The 20,271-nt window shown below is 43.4% G+C and overlaps 1 protein-coding gene across 10 annotated transcripts in view; it reads left to right on the top strand.

Moving 5' to 3' along the window:
- Nucleotides 1-20,271, top strand: part of ZNF827 (zinc finger protein 827) — a 170,262-nt gene that overhangs the window by 21,730 nt on the left and 128,261 nt on the right. For all 10 annotated transcript variants that reach the window (XM_032464360.1, XM_032464404.1, XM_032464355.1 and 7 more), the window contains exon 2: nt 11,046-12,098. In XM_032464360.1, the coding sequence (XP_032320251.1) occupies nt 11,046-12,098 (1,053 nt within the window). The remainder of the gene's footprint in view (nt 1-11,045; nt 12,099-20,271) is intronic.

Here is a 20,271-nt window from a genome sequence, read left to right as displayed (position 1 = left end):
AGTCAAGGAAGCAGATAATCGACCAATTTATCAGCCTTAGCGGACAATTTTTCTGATAACGCCATGGTAGCCATGGTAAATTTACTTCTGATTGCTTGAGGGGACAGATTCTATATGCTTTTTGTAACTCGGAGGTGCATGCGAGAGTGACACAGCAAGGAATCAATCCGTGGACTAGGCAGGACTATTTTGGTTTCCAGGGTGGCCTTTTGGCCAGTAGATTCATGTTATATTTTCAACTATCCCTTTCTTATTAATTTGCCACAACATATGTGGTGATGAGTATGTTTTTTTGGTTTGGAGATTTCTAAGTTGCTTTAGTAATAGAAGACTTCTTGTGCGTAATGTCTTTTTCCCTGTTTTGTTTTTTTTTTAAATTTTGATACGTTAATGTTTTTTTAAATTTATTAAAAATGTTTTTTAATTGAAGCATAGTCAGTTTACAATGTTGTGTCAATTTCTGGAGTACAGCATAATGTTTCAGTCATACATAAACATACATATATTCCTTTTCATATTCTTTTTCATTATAGGTTACTGCAAGTACTGAAAATAGTTCCATATGTTATACAGAAGAAACTTGTTTATTTTATATGCGGTAGTTAGTATTTGCAAATCTCAAACTCCCAATTTATCCCTTCCCGCCCCCTTTCCCTCTGGTAACCTTAAGTTTGTTTTCTATGTCTATGAGTCTGTAATGTCGTTTTCAAAATATTTCATTTGAAAGAAATTTGGCTAAAGTTTAGAGAGAGGTGAACGTAATCTTTTTGTCTGTTTATAATCTCTGCAGCCTCCGAGGCATTCACATTGAGTGGCAAGGTGGTTGGTTTTGTGCAGTTAAAACCCAGCTCATACAAAAACTAGCATACCAACGAAGGCTATGGTTTGGAATCCAGAGGTGAACAGACCCAGAAAAAAGTCCCAGGCCTCCATTCAAACTTAATTGTATTCATTTTCTGGAGCTGCCATTACAAAGTACCACAAATTGGATGGCTTCAGTGACTGGAAAATTTTTTTTAATAATTATTTTTAACCAATAAGATCATGTAACAATTATAGACAATAATTTAATACAGACAAAGCAAATAGATATTGTATTCCTTTGATTCAAAAGACAGTCAAATGGCAGAAATGTGTTATCTCACTGTTCCAGAGGTCAAAAGTCTAAGGTCAAGGCGTCAGCAGGGCCACATCCTTCTGAAGATGCGAGGGAAGGATCTGTCTCCCAGCTTCTGGAGTTCCTTGGCTTGTGGCAGCATGACCAGTCTTCACAGGGCCTTGGTTCTGTGCTTGTCTGTCTCTGTGTGCAAACTTCCTCTTTTTATAAGAACATCAGTCGTACTGGATGAGGGTCCACCCTAGTGACCTCATCTCAACTTGACCACCTACAGAGATCCTATTTCCAAAATCAGTCGCATTCACTGGTACTGGAGGTTGGACTTCAGTGTCTTTGAGGGGATATGATTCAACTTACAACACTAGGTTTTCACCCTTAGTTTGCACGCAGTTTTAATAAGCCTGATGACTGTAATCTCAGCCACGGCAGACAAGAAGCCACAAATTTAGGAGACGGGTCTCTACGTAGGGCATTATAGAGAACAAAGGAATTCAGAAGGACTATTAAAGTAGGAAGCGTGTCTTAGAACACCATTGCTTGGGGCCACTTAATATGAGGGCGGGCTGCTGAAGAAGTCCCTGTGACTGCTGAGACACACCTCAGAACATAATAATCACGTTACAACATAATAATCATGTTTCACACATCATGTCTGAGTGTGTGTGCTGTTGAAAATCCCATCAGAATAACATTTAAAAATGTTGACTACGTGAAGGTACTTTGGGACTTTTTGATTACCTGAAAAATGAGTTTTTTTTCAAGCTACTCGTGTTCCATCAGGTGTTCCCAAAGGCTTGGGTTTGAACCTCGCTCTGTCACTAAGTGTGTGTATTGAGTGAGCCTTTTGGAACCTTGGTTTCCTGGTCTGTAAAGTGAAGCGGGTTCAGTCTACCATGTAGTATTTGTGTAAGGCTCAAATGTACCGATGAATATTAAAACACCTACCATAGTGCCAGGGATACTTTCAGGGCTGTAGGCAGGGTTGTCCATTCATTCAACAAGCGTTTACTGGGAGCCCACCATGTTCTAGGCCTCGTTCTAGGATTTATTCCTTCACTTGATGACTAAGTACTGGCCTTTGGGTTGGGACATCTGAGCTCAAGTCCTGTCTGTTCTGTGAATCTATGTAGGACCTTGGACAAATCACCAGCCCTCTCTAGGCCTCTGCCTAAATGACTTGACATATGACCTACATCTCCTAGGCTTTTCTGTCTCTAAGATAATGCCTATAACAACATTCAAACTCAACAAATACAGGTGTAGTTCTTGTCCTGCAGGCCCGCTGTGTCATCCTGGCAAGTCCCCTTCTGGGGTTTCACTTTCCTCTCTGAGGTGGGGGTCACAGGACGAGTGCTGTCTGTTTTCTGGGAGTTACCGCAGTAACAATGACAGCCACCCTGCCGTTGAGCTCTTGACGCTGTTCTGAATACTTCTCATACTTCCTTGCTTCTCCAAATAGGGTACATGTCTCTCCAGAGCAGGTGGGTGTCCAGAGAGACCTGGTGCCCCTTCCAGGAGAATCAATGTCCCTGGCTGGTTTGTGAGAAACACTCCCACGTTATTAAGGACAAGCACAGCCCCAGTACAGAGTGGAGCGCAGAATTCCATTGAAATGTTAAGCCACAACTCCAAGAAATTCGGGGCTTCCTGGAGGGGCTTCGGCTTCAGGACCCCTGTTTCCGTAGGGTGCTGATGTCTTTTCTTGGTCCCCGAGGAGGCTCTGGTGGAAAAGTTTGCCAAACAGGCTCTTCCGTATCCCATGTTTGAGTCACATGAGGAAAACAGAACTGTCACTTGTAATTTTGAAAACGGTTCTCATTTCTAGTACTGACAAGGGCTACCTTTCGGTAGCCCATTCTTCTTTCTCGTTCATGCATGTGACAAATACGTGAGCACCTGCTCGGTGCTGGGTACCATTCTAAATGCAGAAGATACAGCAGCAAGTGAAACAGAGTCCTCTCTCTCTCATGGAGCTTCTATTCTAATAAACAGTAATGTCTGGGAGGAGACCTGAGGAGGTAAGGGAGTCATCTATGTGGCTATTTAGGGGGTGGGGGAGATTTCAGGCAAAAGGAACAGCAAGTGCAAAGGCTCTGAGGCAGGAGCCTACCTTATTAGCAAGGCAGAGCAATAGGAGATGAGATCAGAGGGATACAGATTATGTAGGCTCTTGAGGTCAAGGTAAAGGTTTTGGATTTATACCAAGAAACATGAGCAGCCATTGTGGAGGCTTTGGGGATGGGAGTAGTGGAATTGGACATAATTTTTTTAAAAGCTTATTCTGGCTACTGGCTGAGTAGTGGGGCAAGAATTGGAAGTAAGGCGACCAGTTGGAAGGCTATTGCCATAGTCCAGGCAAGGATGCAGTGCTGTATACGAGGGTGGTGGTGGTAGAAATGGTGAAAAGTGGTAAGATTTGGGATGTATGTTGAAGCCAGAACCAAAAGAATCCACAGATGAATTAGATGAGGAGTGTGGAGGGCTGCGGGTTTTGGTCTAAGCAGTTGTGGGGATGGAGGAGTTGCCATTCATGTTGAGATGGGCAGCGTAATGGAGAAGCTTCGGTAGGTGGTTCCTTCGTCAGTCCCTGGAAGATCGGGCAACTTTATATGAGGCTATTGAAACTGGCTTAGATACTGTGTGGAACTCAGTTTGAAGATGAGGGGCGATGTGTTAATTTGTGTTACTCATGGACACTCTGAACAACATTTGCAAGCATTGCTATGTGCAAAATGCTCATCTTGACCAGGAGGCCATCCTGCTATCTCCGTCTGCGGACTCTTATCCTCTCCAGACTTCCTCTCATTTCCCCATGCCCTCACGGCACCTTTTCCCTAGCTGGACTGGTGACAGGGATCTGGTTGTCTTTTCCACCCTGGCTGTTGAAAATAACTAGCAGTTCTTAGATTTTCTTCCTGGCTGCGCTGACAGTGGTTGGGTGCCCTGGGCATCGATGTTTGGTGACAGTGATCTTTGAGGCTTGGTCCTGCGGAGCCATTTGCCAGCCTGCACGTGTCACTCAGACTTTAGACTTGGAGCCCTGAACCCCTGGGAAGTCTCTTCATTTTCTCTGAACCGGTGTAGGGGAATGTGCTGAGGCTTTCAGGCCACAAAGGGACGGTTAAAAAATTGGCAGGTAAACTAGCCTAAATGAGGATATGTTTTATGCTCAGAATCATAAAATTGGTTCTGAACAGCCTGATGTGCAGCATATTAAACCTTTATTAAACATTATAGAGGTCATTGCTTTTGTCCTCCTGGTGCCTCTTCCCTCTCCTTTCTTCCGTGACCCACTTTGAGCCAATCATAGAGCCCGCCCTCCGGCATCAGGGATAGGTTCAGGGAGTGGAACGTGACCTCCAGCCAGCCAATCAGAGGAGGAAAGACCACTCACCTGGTCCCTCACTGAGAGTTTAAACAAGGACCCATGCAGCTAGGCTTCCCGCCTCCTGGGAAAGGTGGCCTGAGAGAAGGAGGCTAACCTCTGAGAAGAGACTAGAGGCAAATGAGAGGGAGCCCTGATGGTGCTCCCACACCTTCTCTGATGCTAGCTGGGAACATCGGGTCCCTCTCTGCGGCTGATACAGAGACCAAGAACGTGACTTACTGTGGCTGTCATTTACAACCACAGGAGCCCTACTACCCCTACTATGGGCAGGGCTTCCAGCAGAAATACAAAAGTGACTGACTCACGGTCCTGCCTTGGGTATGTATAATCAAATGGTTTGATTTCAAAACTACTGAGCATGGTAAGGTAATTGGTCAGATCTGCCCTTAACAAATCAATAGATGGTGTGTTTTTTTAAATGTGAAGAATTAAGAATCTGAAAACATTTTCACGAGGTCCGTTTATCTAACATAAGTCAGCAGAATATTAGCTTACTCCACGACTGGGCTATTTCCTGTCTGATGGTTTGCAGAGGAGTGAGCCCCAGTGTCGTCTGTTGAAATTGTCTTCATCTTTTGAGGTCCATTTCCAAAGCCACCTGCGCAACTAGAATGAATCATTCCCTCTCTTATGCACATACAGCTCTTGCTGCGTGATGGCACCAGTCATTGTGTTTCTTAGGCTTGTGCAACCCTCGCTCCCATGTTGATGATAAACTGTTGATCTTAAGACTGTTGCGTCTCTGAGGCTTGGCTCCCTGTTGCAGAGAACAGTTCCCTGAATAGAGTAAATGCTCAGTAAATGTTGAATTAAACCAATTATTAGCACTAGTTTTACTAATATCTTTTTGTCTACCCCTCAAATTTTACAAACCGCTTTTGTATAAAATAGTGAGGAAAAGTTTGTTGTATAATGTAAGGTGGGTATTCCAGGTATGACTGATAATACTGACAGAGATGCACAGTCTGCTTAGCTCTGGCCGTGTATCAAGTAGAAAAGGAAAACATGGAAGATTTTTAGGTGAAAATGAACGATAAGGTTAGGGACCAGGTGAGCACACCTGTGGTCACAAGAAGAGGGTGTTGGCTGCCAGAGGACTGACCATGACTCAGCTCCTTCCAGATAAGTCCTGAGAATTTAAGCCTGGGTTCTTTTCAAACTGGCTTGTTAGATTCCTGTGGACAGACTTGTAGGAATGGTTTGTGGGTAGATTTAGAAGTGAGGCTTTTAGGCTTCCATCTCTGCTTGCTTTAACCTCAGCTAAAAGGCATGAAAATTAATAGATGACTCCTTAAAAAGTTTTTTTCTCTGCACTCCTGATCTTTCTGAACAAGAACCTTCTGAGTGGAATATCAATCCAATTAAATGCATCTGATTAAAACTGTCAAACTGAAAGGGAAGTACGTTGAAAAAAACACAGCAAGAGTTGTGGATCTCAAGTTATCCAGTTTCTCTGCTTGAGAACTGAATTATAAAAATAAATACGTTAGGTCGTGGGGTTTTGTTTTATTTTCCCCAAAAGAGAAATATTTGCCACGTGGAAACAAAATATATAAAGCCTACTTTCGTTCTGTAATTACGCCATTTCTTTTCTTAACTCTTTGAGTTTCTGACTTAAAGGAAAAAAACATCAAAACAGATTGTTGTGTAAAATTGACAGGAATGAGTGTGAACCTGGCTATCAGAGACATAGGTTGGTGTAAAATTAGCAATGGAAATAGGAGGTTAAAAATAATGTATCTAGAAGGGAATTATTTACATTGGCGGTTCAGCGGCTTCCCCGGAGCCTTAGATAGGAAAGCTGTGAAACCCACCGTGGATGCGCAGGGAGCATTTCGGGAGGGCGGTGTGTGCGATGTCCTATGATTCCGTGCCACCGTTCCGTCCTGGTGTCAGACGGGGAAACGGAGCTGTCTTGCTGCCCGGGGTCGGGGTCGGGTGGGCGTGCAGTGTTCTCAAATTGTGAAAGAGAGTCAAAAGTCAAGCCTCGCTTGTTCTAAAGTTTGTGATGTCCGGCAAATGAATCCTCAAGATTGCAGGAATACTTCTATTTGAGCATCCGGAGGAGAGAATCTTTTCTAATCATACGGTAGGAAAGGATGCTGGGGGCAGGGTGGTCCTGCAGACGCTGCTGGAGGGGCACACCCCCAAACCTGACCAAGGAGCACTTTCTGGATGAAACTGAATGTGAAAATAAACAGCAGCCCAGCCGAAGGGAAACAAAGTTAATATTTGTGGGAGAAAATCCTTGTTGTCACTGTTTTATGAACTGGAAACGTATTTGTTTGAGCCTCTTAGGGATTTTTCTCGAACCTCCACAGGTCTCCACTTCTCTTGCATTCATTTCTCTGAGAGCACCCCCTCACCCCCGACCTTTTGCTTGACCTCAGGTGATGACAGATTAATTTCAGTTATGTTTCTCCTCGGGTTCTTTCTAGGTCATACATTACAATTATTCGGTGGTTTATTACTTGGATAACCTCAATTTCAGTCGCAGATCTTCGGACAAGTGATTGATAGAGTATTATGAGTTTACTTGTTTGTTTGTTTGGGGGGATAGGTGATTATATATTTAATTTTTTTATAAGATATTAACAGGGGATTGAACCCAGGACCTCCTGCACATTAAGCGTGTACTCTAATCACTGAGCTATCCCCTCCCCTGCCATGAGTTTAAAAATATCCTTTAAGTATTTCAGTTTTCTTGCAGTCCAGAAGAGAGTGTATCTCGGTGACTGTGTCTGCAAAGCATGGAGAAATGGAATGGTTGAGAAATATTCAGGTATTTTAGAGGGCATAGCTAGGTCTGTTTAAGAAATGCTTTGCTTGTTTGCTTGTTCTGGGCTGGTGTTTTGGCGAGGTTGGGGAAGTTGCTTTAAGTGTAGATACCAGCTGTTTGTATCATCCCTGAATGTTCGGATCTCCTTATCACCTGCTTGGTAGAGTTAGAACCTGAATCGACAACTTACTCAGTTTTTGACCACTCGCCTGCCCCAGCGCTGAGGACGTGGAAGGGGCAGGAAATTAAACTTTGCCTTTGGGGCTTTGCCAGTAGATGTGCTGAATTCTTTAGGGGTTTGAATCAACTTTTTTTTTTTTTTAAACATGGGGCTTTATTTTATTTTATTTTATTTTATTTTATTTTATTTATTTTAATTTTTTTCTGTTTTTTTGGGGGGGGTGATAATTAGGTTTATTTATTTATTTATTTATTTTAAGGGAGGTACTGGGGATTGAACCCAGGACCTTGTGCATGCTAAGCACACACTCTACCACTGAGCTATACTCAGCCCCCTTGAATCAACTTTTGATGACACCAGCAGAGAGGGACTGGAGAGGAGAGTATAGGAATAATGGATACTTACCTTTGAATGGTTTAGCTCAAAATAAAGAGTGAATACGTCCTTATCAGTGAGAATTCTCTTGCAGATTTGTTTCCAGAGGGTGGAAGGATGGCTGGCTGGGGGTGAGAGGACAGCTACTCAGAACCCTCTAGACGCTGCCATTCGGAGGGTGTCTGGCTTACAGTGCAGGGGCTTTGAATAGGAGCCCTGGGCTGGTTTTGAGAGATTTGGGTTCTTGTTTCCGGCGTTAGCAGTAAGTAACGGTGTGTCTGTGATCCAACCAGGTAACTTTAGAGTATTTAATCATCTCAGTAAAATGACAAGACTGGGCCTGGATGTGGTTGTAATTCTTTGTGATTTTATGTATCTTGTTCATTGCCCCGTACTGCAAGGTTCTAGACCAGTCTTGACTATCTTGAGCTACTCTAGTTTGACAAAAATATAATCTACAAGTATTATTTACTTCGGAATCATGTATTTTCCCATGTTAGTTCTTTTAGTGGGTGGTAATAAAGATCAAAGGAGAGATTTTTCATTGAGGTCTTCAACTATTCTTACTGTAGTGATTTTTCCATCTTTTTACTTCTCTTGCTATTTATAGGATAGTTCCCAGGTGATTTTTCTGAAGGGTGAGATATTTAATCTGAAGACAAGAAAGGTGATTTGCCAAAGGAACATAAAATTAGCCCTATTGTTGAAATTGATGTTGACTGCTTGATGTTTGGTAAAACACATCTCTACGAGAAGCCGTTGGGGAGATGAATAGTTCAGGGTCCCGCGGATTTCAGGGAAGATGAAAAATGTTGAAATCAAGTGGGAAGAAGGGAATGTGGCAAGTCACAAGGACCCAGACTGTTTTTAACAGAGAAAATTCAGTTGTATCTACTTTTTTTCCCAGCAAATTCCATTTGATATTTTCTATTTCCTTGATAACATAATAAGGAATCTCAGGAAGGAGTTGCAGAACTTTAACTTGGTGAAAGAGAATTTGTCATTTGTGACATTTCTTCTCTAAAGAGCAGGAGAAGATCAATGCATTCGCTTGTAGTTTGTGCATTACTGGCTATTTCTATTCAGAAAAGAAACAGCATGTTATATAGCAAAGCTTGGCACAATGGGGAATTTTGGCTCAATCCCTAAACCTTTACTGAACTCTGCTAGGGACCAGGCATTGTGCTAGGCACAGCGTGGGATATGCAGATGATAAGACACAATCCCTGCCTTCAAGGAACCCCACCACTTATTTTTTCAGAAGATAGGCCGATAGTAGACAGATCATTGACAGTGATATAAAATCAGTATTAAAAAAATGAGAGTGTTAGCTCTGCATTCAAAATACGCACAGGATCGGGCTACTTCTCGCCACCTGCAGTCGCCTTGAGCTGGTCTCCCTGCTCCCACCTTTGTACCTGTGTTCTCTTTTGCACACGCAGCCTGAACAATCCTTTGAAAACGTCATATGATGTCACGGACCCTCCGGTGGTTCTCAATTTCACCAGATGCAAAATACCTTTCAGTAGTTTGCAATCTCCTACTGATACGCACAGCCTCCCTCCTTTACAGCACACACCTCTCTCTCTTTCTCAGTATTTCTCTGACTTTCACTCCACTCTCCCCACACTGGTGTCCTTGCTGGTCCACGGACATGCCAGGCAAGTTCCCACCCACATCACTGAGCTTACAGCCACTCCCCTTACCTGGGCCACTCTCCCAGGGACTGCTGCATGAAAAACTGTTCAAATCTTTCAGGTCTTTGCTCACATGTCACCACGTCAGTGAAGCCTCACTCTGAACCACCTGATTTAAAATGAAAGCTCACTTCCTAACGCATTACCCGCAATTCTGCTTGTCCTGCTCTGGATCTTTTTCTGTAACACTTATCACCCTCTGGCTTACTAGATGATTTACTAGTTTATTCATTTTGTTTAACGTCTGTCTTCCTCCACTGGAACGTAAGCTCTAAGAAGGCAGGATTTTGGTTTTGGCCAACGTTGTTCAGTCTAGAACAATCTAGAACCATGCCTGACCGGCAGCAGGTCGTCCCTCATTGTTTGTTGAATGGGTGAGTGAGTGAGTGAATGAGGAGAGGTGAATTCTGACTTAGAGTTCTAGGAAGAGTCGTGAGGAAGAATCCTTTGAGCCGAGGGTTGAAGGATGGGCAGAGTTGGACAGTCCAGTTTTCTGGGGAAAGACATTCCAGATAGAAGGAATATTTTGAGCAAAGGGAGAAAAGTGACAAAACCCACTTGTGCTTCTGGGCTGGCAGTGTTCTAACTGACTGGTGCCTGGGGGACAGTGAGGGCAGAAGTGGTGGAGAGATAACCTGATGGACTGGAAAATTAAGAAAGGAGACTCAGTGGAGTGCGGGAACAAATTACTAATCACTACCTGTGTTGGGATGGCAGGCATGTTGGGGACTCGAATCCAGGACTCTAAAACAGGCAGCTGTCACAGGGTGGGAGAGAGTCACATTGAGAAATCAGGAAAGTGGATGGTGTTTGCTAGTGAGATCTCATTTTTATATAGTACTTGACTGTTTTCAAAACATGGTCACATGTTTCTTATGATTGAAGCTTCAGAACAACTCTGTGAAGTTGTTTTAAGAGCTAATAGGCAGGTATTATTTACATGTTTTAATGAATTTAAAAACGTTAATTGCGTTTTTAATCAAGCCAGCTAAGCGAGTCGCTTGAGGTCATGGAGTTAGAAAGTGAGGAAGTGGCTTCTCACTGTCTTGGGTCTCATAACCATGTTTCCCCCTCGGCCAGGCTGCCCCTTTAATTCCGACACAAAACTAAAGATACTGAGATATCATGCTGGTTTTGTTTTTTCTTTTAAACCAGGGTACAAGCTTCTTTCCACTTTCCCCCATCATTGAAGCTAGTGGTTTCTGCATCCAGTTCTTTCCCAGATCCATTTTTCTCTTTCCTCCTTTTCAACTTATCTGGAATGATTATGAGAATGATGAACGTATGGACGAGGTGGGTGTGTTCCTACCTTGGCTCTCTCAGCATTCTTTCAGGCTTATGCCAGGACGATCTGACTCAGCTCCTGCCGTGCTCTATGGTCGTGGCTGTCTTTCAGGTGGTTCTCGGGTGGAAGGGGTGAGGAAGCGTGGGCACAGCTCCATTTGCGTGTCTTCGGGCTTGCTTGTTGCTCGCTTTGGAAGTAAACGTGATCTTCTTAATTCCCCCAGATGTTAGTAGGCAGGAAGAGGCGGAGGGAGAGCTCAGTGAAGGAGAGCACTGGTATGGGAACTCTTCAGAGACTCCGTCGGAAGCATCCTATGGAGAAGTCCAGGAGAACTATAAGCTGTCTCTGGAGGACCGGATCCAGGAGCAGTCCACTTCCCCCGACACCTCCTTGGGAAGCGCCACTCCCAGCAGCCACACGCTGGAGCTGGTGGCGCTCGACGGGGAGGTCCTCCGAGACCCACTGCATTGTCAAGATCACCTCTCCCCGGGCGCGTCTTCTCTGTGTGACGAGGACCCCCCAGGCTCCGCGAAGCCATTGAGCAGCAACTTGAGGCGGCTGCTGGAGGCTGGGTCCCTCAAACTCGATGCCCCAGCCACGGCCAACGGCAGGGTGGAGTCTCCGGTGAATGCTGGCTCCAATCTCTCCTTCTCCCCACCGTCCCACCATGCCCAGCAGCTCAGCGTGCTGGCCAGGAAGCTGGCCGAGAAGCAGGAACAGAATGACCAATACACTCCAAGTAACCGTTTTATATGGAACCAAGGTAAGTGGTTGCCAAACTCAACCACCACCTGCGGCTTGTCCCCGGATTCAGCCATCCTAAAACTGAAAGCTGCAGCCAACGCAGTTCTGCAGGACAAATCTCTCACCAGGACGGAGGAGACCATGCGCTTTGAGTCCTTTTCCTCCCCTTTCAGCTCCCAGTCTGCCAGTTCCACCCTGGCAGCTTTATCCAAGAAAGTCAGTGAGAGAAGCTTGACTCCTGGCCAGGAACACCCGCCCCCGGCCAGCTCTTTCCTTTCCTTGGCTTCTATGACCTCCTCGGCGGCCCTACTGAAAGAGGTCGCAGCAAGGGCTGCCGGGACCCTTCTGGCTGAGAAATCATCACTGGTGCCTGAGGACCCTCTACCGCCACCGCCTTCAGAGAAGAAGCAAGAAAAAGTAACCCCGCCACCTCCGCCGCCACCTCCACCCCCTCCGCCGCCACCGCCACAGTCCTTGGAATTATTGTTACTCCCGGTTCCCAAGGGAAGAGTTTCTAAACCCTCCAACTCAGGTATGGATTCTTTCATTTCCATCATCACGCGAGTCTTGGCCTGTCCGTTGCGATGTCTTTTTGCCTGTCAGTGGTGATGTCTTTTTCATTGCCTGCTTCGCTTGGGTTGCCCATCTGATCTGAGGCAGGAATAAAAAAGCAGGCACACAACAGAATACTTCCAGTAAGCAGCGTAGGGGTCCTTCATGTAGGTATGACACAAAGACTTCACCAATAGCTTTATTTTTGAAAGGTGATGAATAATCTTAGAGACATGCAGTACTCCTCCCTTTCAGATAAATGAGGGGGTTTTTTTCCTTACCAGGTTCAGGCTAGGTCCATACAAGATCTGTTTAATGGGGGAAGATCAAAGCATCATTGTCATGGAGTGCATGGCATCACTGAGCAGAGAGGGGAAAGAACTCACTGCTTTTGAAACAGTTGACAAGAGAGAGCTTACCGTTCTACTGTGTCCCTCACAAAAGGACTTCTGTGTCATCAGTCACTACTCTGCCTTAATTTAGCACACTGTATACTTTTACGTTAGCATTTTTATTACTTTTTTGGGGGGGGTGGAATTTAAGCCTTCTTTACTTGGCCTGTTCTTCTATAATTCCTCGTCCTCCAAGAACTCTAAAGAATATTGTCATTCAGACATAATCAAAGCATTTCCTGCAAATGCTCTATTTTATTCCAATCCAACTAGTTTCTCAAGGAATGCACATGTGGAAAATGTGAATCATGGGTTTTTCTTGTGGAGATGGTCTTTCCGAAGGAGAAGTGGCTGTCGTATAGAGCCTTGACATTCGCAGTTATCCATCTGAGGGAGAAACTTAGTCACTTGAGTTCTCACAGTGGAAACATCGTTTCTTGTACTGGTTTGTTTTAAACGGTGCCGGTGATAAAGGCAGTGTCCCAGAGATGGATGTATGGAATTTCAGATATCTTTTGAGGATATCCTGCCAGACCGGGACAGGAAGTGGGCCATGTGTGTCCTCATCAGTATAAACACTGCCATTGGGTGTGTCTAACCAGCTTTTGATTGTCTGCAGCCGTATTGATGATGAGGGCTTAGAATGGCAAGTAACTGACTGAATGATCGCAGCTAACATCAGTCTGAGGCATTCATGACAGATTTCCATCTAAATTGCTGAGTGAGCTCTGTGCACTCATTACAATTACTACATAACTTGTGTAAACAGCAGAACAGAACTAGGAAAATGGATATCTGGAACTTTTACGATTCCTTAAGCGATCCAAAACGCTCACTCCAGGGTTTCTGAAGTGTCAATAAAACCCTGAAATGTTTATCAATTCTGAGTTTCACTTCTCACCTGCCTTCTGGTGAAATAAAGAGAGAAATGGCTAAAATTAGGAAACAAGGAGACAAGTGGAGGGAGCGGACTAATACTGCAAGGGAATAAATCACTCCTGGTTTGTAGAGATTTCATTTAGGGGTACCAGCAGAAAGGGAGAGAGGGCTATATACATAAAATGTAACTTTATAAATATTCTCCATCTGCTTATTAAGTAACTGTATATTAATGGTGTTTATACTGTAAATTCACCTGGAGAGTTAGTTACTTGGAAAAGCTTATACAAAATTAATAATGGACTTTAGTGGACTGAAGACTTGGAAAGAGGGAACTGATCAAACTGTCTCCGGAAGGCAGACTGTAGTGGCTTTGTCTTTTTCAAGTGTCTTGGGCATAACCAGCAATAGTTATGAAGTGTAATCTTTTCACTTAAATGACCAGCTGCATGTGAAGAGGAGAGAGCAGTCAAGAGCTTCCAGGGTGGGGTAAACTATTTGTCTATTTTGTTGTAGGGTCTACATCCCAGGGACAAGATGTGCCCCCTTTTTGGTTTGAATGTGCTTAGTCCGTGTCAGTGTCTCACTAGAGGGAATGAACTTCTTAGATGGGGCTCTGCCCACCCCACCTTGCCGACTGACAGGGACCTACGCCTCCTATTTTCCACATATTTCTCTTTACAATCCAAGACGTGGTGAAGCAGCTCCATTGATGGAGCAATTGCATTAAAAAATCATTCATTTTGTAAAACTCATGCTAGAGGCAAGATCGCTGCCAAGAAAAGCACGAGGGCTCTTGAGGTGACCCTTTGAAGGATGTTCCGTGTGCCTCTGTGGGCGCCTCCTAAATTCAAGTTCTGTTTCTTATTGCGTGGATTGGAACTAGGAGAAGGGGGTGCTGCCTCTGCGCACGTTTCACCGACAATGAACGTCATCGCTTCCCAGCATCCCAACTAGTTTATGGGTTTAGAAGTTGATAGAGTATCTGATTTTGCTGTTCATCTTTGTGTCATGGAGAGATGATTTGATTGGTGTTACTTGGACCACTGGTTTTTAAATCTGAGGAGTGGAAGAGAAGGTGGGTCTTCTCTGTCTGCCACCTCCCCTCCCCTTCTATGTACTACTGGTTTCAGGGCAACCTGGGGGCTGGATCTGGCTTTACCTAAAAAGCATTATGGGAATGCAGTGTGAGCTCTCACCCATGTTTCTAAACGTTTCTCTCTCTTTTTTTCTCCTTTCCTTAGAGAGAAATCTTAGTTTAATTCAAAAATAGGTAGGTAGACTGGCTTCTCACAGTAGAGGAAAGGGCTTCTGTTGCCTTATGACTTAAATAAACAAGTAATAGCCCCCCGTCCCCCAAAAAAAGAAATCCACCAAAATAAAGTACACACCATCCTGATTTCAAGTCGGGCTTACATTTTAAAGCTCTTCCTCAAAATGTGGCAAAAAGGACATTTAAAGTTGATTTTAGAGTTACAAAGCGAGATGTGCTAGAAAAGCCAGTCCCGTATTGAGTCATTTAGACACCAGCGTTTCTTTGACCTTCTTTAGGTCAAGGGAAGTGCAAACCATTAGAAAAAAAAAAAAAAAAGAGTGTCTTTTAGATTTGGCCTTATTCGTCTTTTTTGAACAGGATTCGGTTGGTGCCGGGTCATGGCGTATTTAATTCCTTAGAGGGTCCACCACTGGAGAGCCTTTCCCCCTGCAAGAGAGAGGTGACATTGGGGGGGGAGGTTTCTTTCATGTGACCCTGCGCCCCAGCACATGCGACACTGCTCCTCTGAAAGGGGACACAGTAGAGAGAGGATGCTGTCCGTTCGCTCTAAAGATAAATGTCACACATTGACTCAGTTCTCTTTGAAGCTACTGTTCTGTTGCAGCTCAGAATAAAATAAGCGGTTTTTATTTTAAAGACAAAGTTTCTTGTAGAAGGCCAACAAGAGCCCCCGATGCCAGGCTCCTGGTTAAAAGAAATAACAAAGAGAGCTTCCGACGGAGTGTCTCCAAAGCATCTTATTCTCCTGAATAAAATGTAAATATGTTTTGAAGCAAGCTGGTCTTATACGGCCGAGAGCTAAGAGTATTTCCTGGGTCAATAGATAGGGTTTTCTGGCTGCTGTTTTCATTCCTATTATGGGATGTTATTAATATTATTGCAAAAGCATAGAAAGTCCAGCAAGTGAGGTCACCTCTTCGGACACTCATTAGGTCCATCATATTAGAGCCATAACCTGGGAATGAGCACGTACAGGGCTTCCTCAGAACATTCACTTGATCTTAAATAATCAAGATTCAGAACTATCTGTTGGTGATCTCAGCTTTATTTCCCTGGTGATTTAAACTTAGACTACCTCTAAATACCAGACTTCTCTCTTCGTTTTATTGAGTTGCTAAAATATGCATTTGTTATATCAGTGTCAGTAACAGCAGGCAGACCCAGTGACATCCATTGCCAACGTAGTTTTTTTGTTTCCCAAGAAATTCCATGAAAAGATACTGAATCCATGTATATTGTTAGGAAGAACCATGGCTCATCCTACACAGAGACGCACTAGTAGATGGGCAGTCCCAGAGAGGGGACAGTGAGGGTGCACGGATGATGCACACTGAGGACCACGTGGCATCACACTCCTTCAGTGTGTGTGGAAAGGTCTGGTTGCAGAAACTACCCACTTGCAGATTGTCTCGGTTTTCTGCAAATTGCCACCTATGATCTGACAAGGCAAAGTTTGATTTCACAGCCCTCAAAACAATTACATTTGTTTAAAAAAATGCCTACCTTGAGTTACAGCAATTTACTTAAAACCCTCCATGACTTTTTTTTTTTTTTTAGCTCAGTGAAGTTTTGTTGTTGTTTGGTGGATTTATATACAGACAGTAGGGTAGAGGACCAACCGGAAGTGAGGAGATTGGCTGCAGTCCCCACCCTGCCTCTAATGAGCAGAGGGACTGTTAAGCACACAGCTCAGTTCAGTTTTCTCAATTGTACGCTGAGCTGGTGGGGAATTAGCTCCTAGATTCTTCCTTGCTTTATAATTCCTCCCTTTCACTTTCTTTAACTCTATTTGTCTATCAACTCAAAGGAAACCTTTTTCCCCCCTCTATTTTTAAATTAAAACGTTGCTTCTTAAAATTCACTATCAAACCTGAAGACCATCTCTCTCCCTTGGGCAGATCCCGTCCATTGTAAATAGCTTGATACAGGTCGTAGTGCTTTATTAATGAGGTAGTCACACTGCATGCACTTTTAATATAAGCTGCTCCAAAATTCGCTCTGGAAGTAAGTGAGGTATGAGTCTGTGAACGTCTCTATGAGTATGTGATCATCATGGTTTACATACCCATTCTTTTAAGGTGTGTATCAGAATTGTGTGTGAAAGGCGTGTGCTTTCGGGTTAACGCTACTTCTGCTGGGACCTATGGCAGCTTCCTGTACCTTTTCCTTCCATTTCTAGCCCTTGTTTCATACTCTCTTGACCCAGTCTTTCCTCTTAATCTCATTACAGTCCAACACATAATTACTGGATTATACTTTGTCTCCACATGGTTTTGGGTGCTGGAGACACATGGTGAGGACTTCCAGCCCTGCCTCAGCCAGTTCCCACCTCCACCCTCTTCTTCCTTCCCCCTTCCATCTTTCCCGTCTTTCTCTTTTCCCTGCCGAGCTGAAATTGGCCATCAGAGTTCTGCATAGGCTGAGCTGGACCTACCTGAACAGCACGGTGGATTCCTGCTGAAGTTTATTTCCTCTTGGCTCCAGTAACAACCTGCCGTGCTGGGCCAGGTCCCAAGCTGCATATTTATTATGTGGTGTCAATTGTTTACATTTACGTCTGCTCCGATGGTAAGTTTTCTGCTTTGGAGGGTATGACCAGAGTTTATTGTCACGACTATTACTACGACAGCTACTACCAACAGCTTCCATCTACAGCATGGCAGGCATTGTACATGCATTTATTATCTCTTGTATTCCAGTAACATTATTGCCTATAAAGAGAACATGTTTTTCTCCAAAGGAGCCAATTAGCAGCTATCCATCCCACTGGGTCTGGTAGCATTTGGTGGAATTTAGTTTTGTTTGCAGAGATACTAACTAGTGGTGTGTTTAGGGGAGGTGGTTCCTCGGACAGTTGTCAACCAATAAAATTATGAACATTTCAATCCTGTTGCCTTAAGAATGTGCAGTTCCTTGAAAATACTTTGGCATACAAAATAGAATACATCCTTACTTCCTCCTTTCTCTAAAATAGTTAACAACATCCTATATGCATGGAGGGCATCCTAGTAAACTGTGAATTTTTTAAATAAATAAAAATGCAGACATTACCACGGAAAATTGTTGGCCAGCTTTTAAACTCTATCGTTGCATTCTGGTTACGTTTATCATTTGGCTTGTGTCTTCCTTTCCTGCAGTGATCAGTTAAAAATGTCAAATAGTTACTGTAGTTCAGCTATTTGACCTCATCTCTTGCGGTTTAGTTTCTCTACATTATGAGTATTGTCATTTTTTCCCCAGTCAATCCAAGGACACCTTAATTGGTACATGATTCATGTATATTTTGATATTAATTAAAGCTAAGGAAGCGTAGATCCCAAATAAAACAGATTTATATGAAATTCGAATATGCAGGGTTTAATGTAGTGGAGTCTGGGACACATTTGCAATGTAGAAGAGGTGATTGGGGTGGGGGCTGGGGGCGGTGTCAGAAAAAATAGGAAGCATGTTGGTCACGTTAGGCAAAACAAGGTGTTAGGGGAAGCCAGCAATGTTCCTTTCATCAGTAAATGCCCTTTTACTGCCTTTCTGTGATGTGCTGTGAAATCTCAGGTCAGTGGAGGACATCTAAGTTTTCCTCTCCTCTCCCAGACCATTGTGTAAAATTAGGCAGTTTAGGGGTTAGACGGTGGGAAATACTTCCTGAAGATGGAGATTAGTGGCAGCCTGTTTGTGCATCTCTTTCTTACTACTTTCATGTTCTTACAGCCCCCAAAAGACGTCATTATGATTTTCTCCCCTCTGGCTTATGACAAGAATCTCACTGAGGGGCTGGATTCAGTCTTTTCTCTCAAATCTGTTGTTCAACCTGTTGTCCTTGCGATCAAGTTATCAGAGTGGAGGGAATGACAATGAAGGATAGGAAATGAGAGGCCAAGTTAGGGACCGGACTCCAGGTCAGCAGAGGCAGCAGGAAGGCTCTGGTGGGTCAAGGCTCTGGTGCCTTTCCTAGAGCAGAAGGGAAAGGAAACCCTCCACCCCCAGCCCACCCCCAATCAGAGAAGGAAATGCTTGTAATGGAACACATCTCAGGAGAATTTCCAGACTTGAAGGGTGTATTTTTAAGATAGAGGATTCTTTTTCAAGTTGCTGCGTTGAGCTAACCAGCAGTGCTTACACCGATAAGCAGTGTGCTAAACGTAAAACGGGCGTCCTTGGAAGGCCCTGACTCTCTTCCCGAACCCTTCTGGGGTCCCTCCGTTTTAAGTGGTTCTTTGCACGTGGAGACTCCATTGACTCAATGAAAAAATAATAAGATTGTGTTAAAGTTTACACTTCAGAATATTTCCATTTAAAATGATAAAAGTAATGTATATATTGAAAAATTCAAATAGTAAAAATGTAAAATGAAAACAAAAGTTTCCTACCATGACCCCTTCTGTTTAACCCACAGTTCTTTAAAATTAACTGCTTAATGGTTTCTTGGGTACGCTCCTAGACGATTTTCATACAGATGAAAAGATCTGTTTTGGTTTCATTTATTCATCTCATTCTTCCTATTCCTTTCTTTTTTTTTTTTTTTTTTTTGCTTAAGTATTTAAAAGCAAATCCCAGACCTCATATTCATTTGCTTGTAAATATTTATATATATATATACATATATATATACACACACACACACACAAACACACGGACTTTAATTTAAACAAATGGCCGCATTAACCATTATCGCGTTTAACAGGACCAGCAATTGTGACGTGGTATTATGGGACACCCAGGCTAAAATCAGTATTTTTCTCAATTATCCCAAAAGTGGCTTTTTATAATTGCCTTGTTCAAATCAGGATCAAAATACGCTTCACACCTTGCACTTGCTTTATGTGTCTCTAAGTGTCTTTTCATCTGTCGCCTCTTCCCTTTCTAAAATGCCATTTACTTGTTGAAGAAACTGGGTCATCTGTCCTATAGAATGTCCCACATTCTGAATGAGGCTGATTCCATCCCTTTTGTTGTGTTTAATATTTTTTTTTAAAAAATCACCTGTATTTCCAGTAAACTGCTAGTTGTAAACAAGCCTGATTACATGTTTTGTAAGACTATTTCCTAGATGGATTATCAGAGGATACACACTGTCTGTCCCATTTTTAGTGATGTTGAAGTTGAGTAGCAGTTTTAGGTGTTGTCAGCTTGCTTCATCCTTTATAAAGTCACCTGTCAACCTTACACCCAGTGGTGTGAGCAGCAAGTGATTCCTATTTTTGAGAAAACAAAAATAGAACCCCCTAGACAGCTAGTTTCCATTCTTGCTCTACCCGCTAGCTCTAACACCCTGGACATATTTCTGTATCAGCATCTGTAGATCTAGTTCATTTTTTAAAATGGCTTCTTTCATTTTATGGACATATTACGACTTAAGCAGTTTGGAAATGTTTCTGATCCCCCATGATTAAGATTGGAGAGTCTGAGTCCTTAACTCTACTCGTCTTTATTTCTTGTATCCCCAGATTGCAGGGGCTAGTGTGGTCCTGAGTGATATAAATTGATGGGTCAGACGGGTAGCAACAGAGTGTCACAACAGACACCCTTCCCTTGGTGATAGGATGGAGGAGAGAGTGATCTTAGCTTTCCTTGGAGGATTAGTTGGTTTGCTTGCCACCCTTAAAAAA

This window comes from Camelus ferus, chromosome 2, assembly GCF_009834535.1.
Source record: "Camelus ferus isolate YT-003-E chromosome 2, BCGSAC_Cfer_1.0, whole genome shotgun sequence".
Taxonomy (NCBI): Eukaryota; Metazoa; Chordata; class Mammalia; order Artiodactyla; family Camelidae; genus Camelus; species Camelus ferus.
This window is presented reverse-complemented; position numbering and strand designations above follow the sequence as displayed.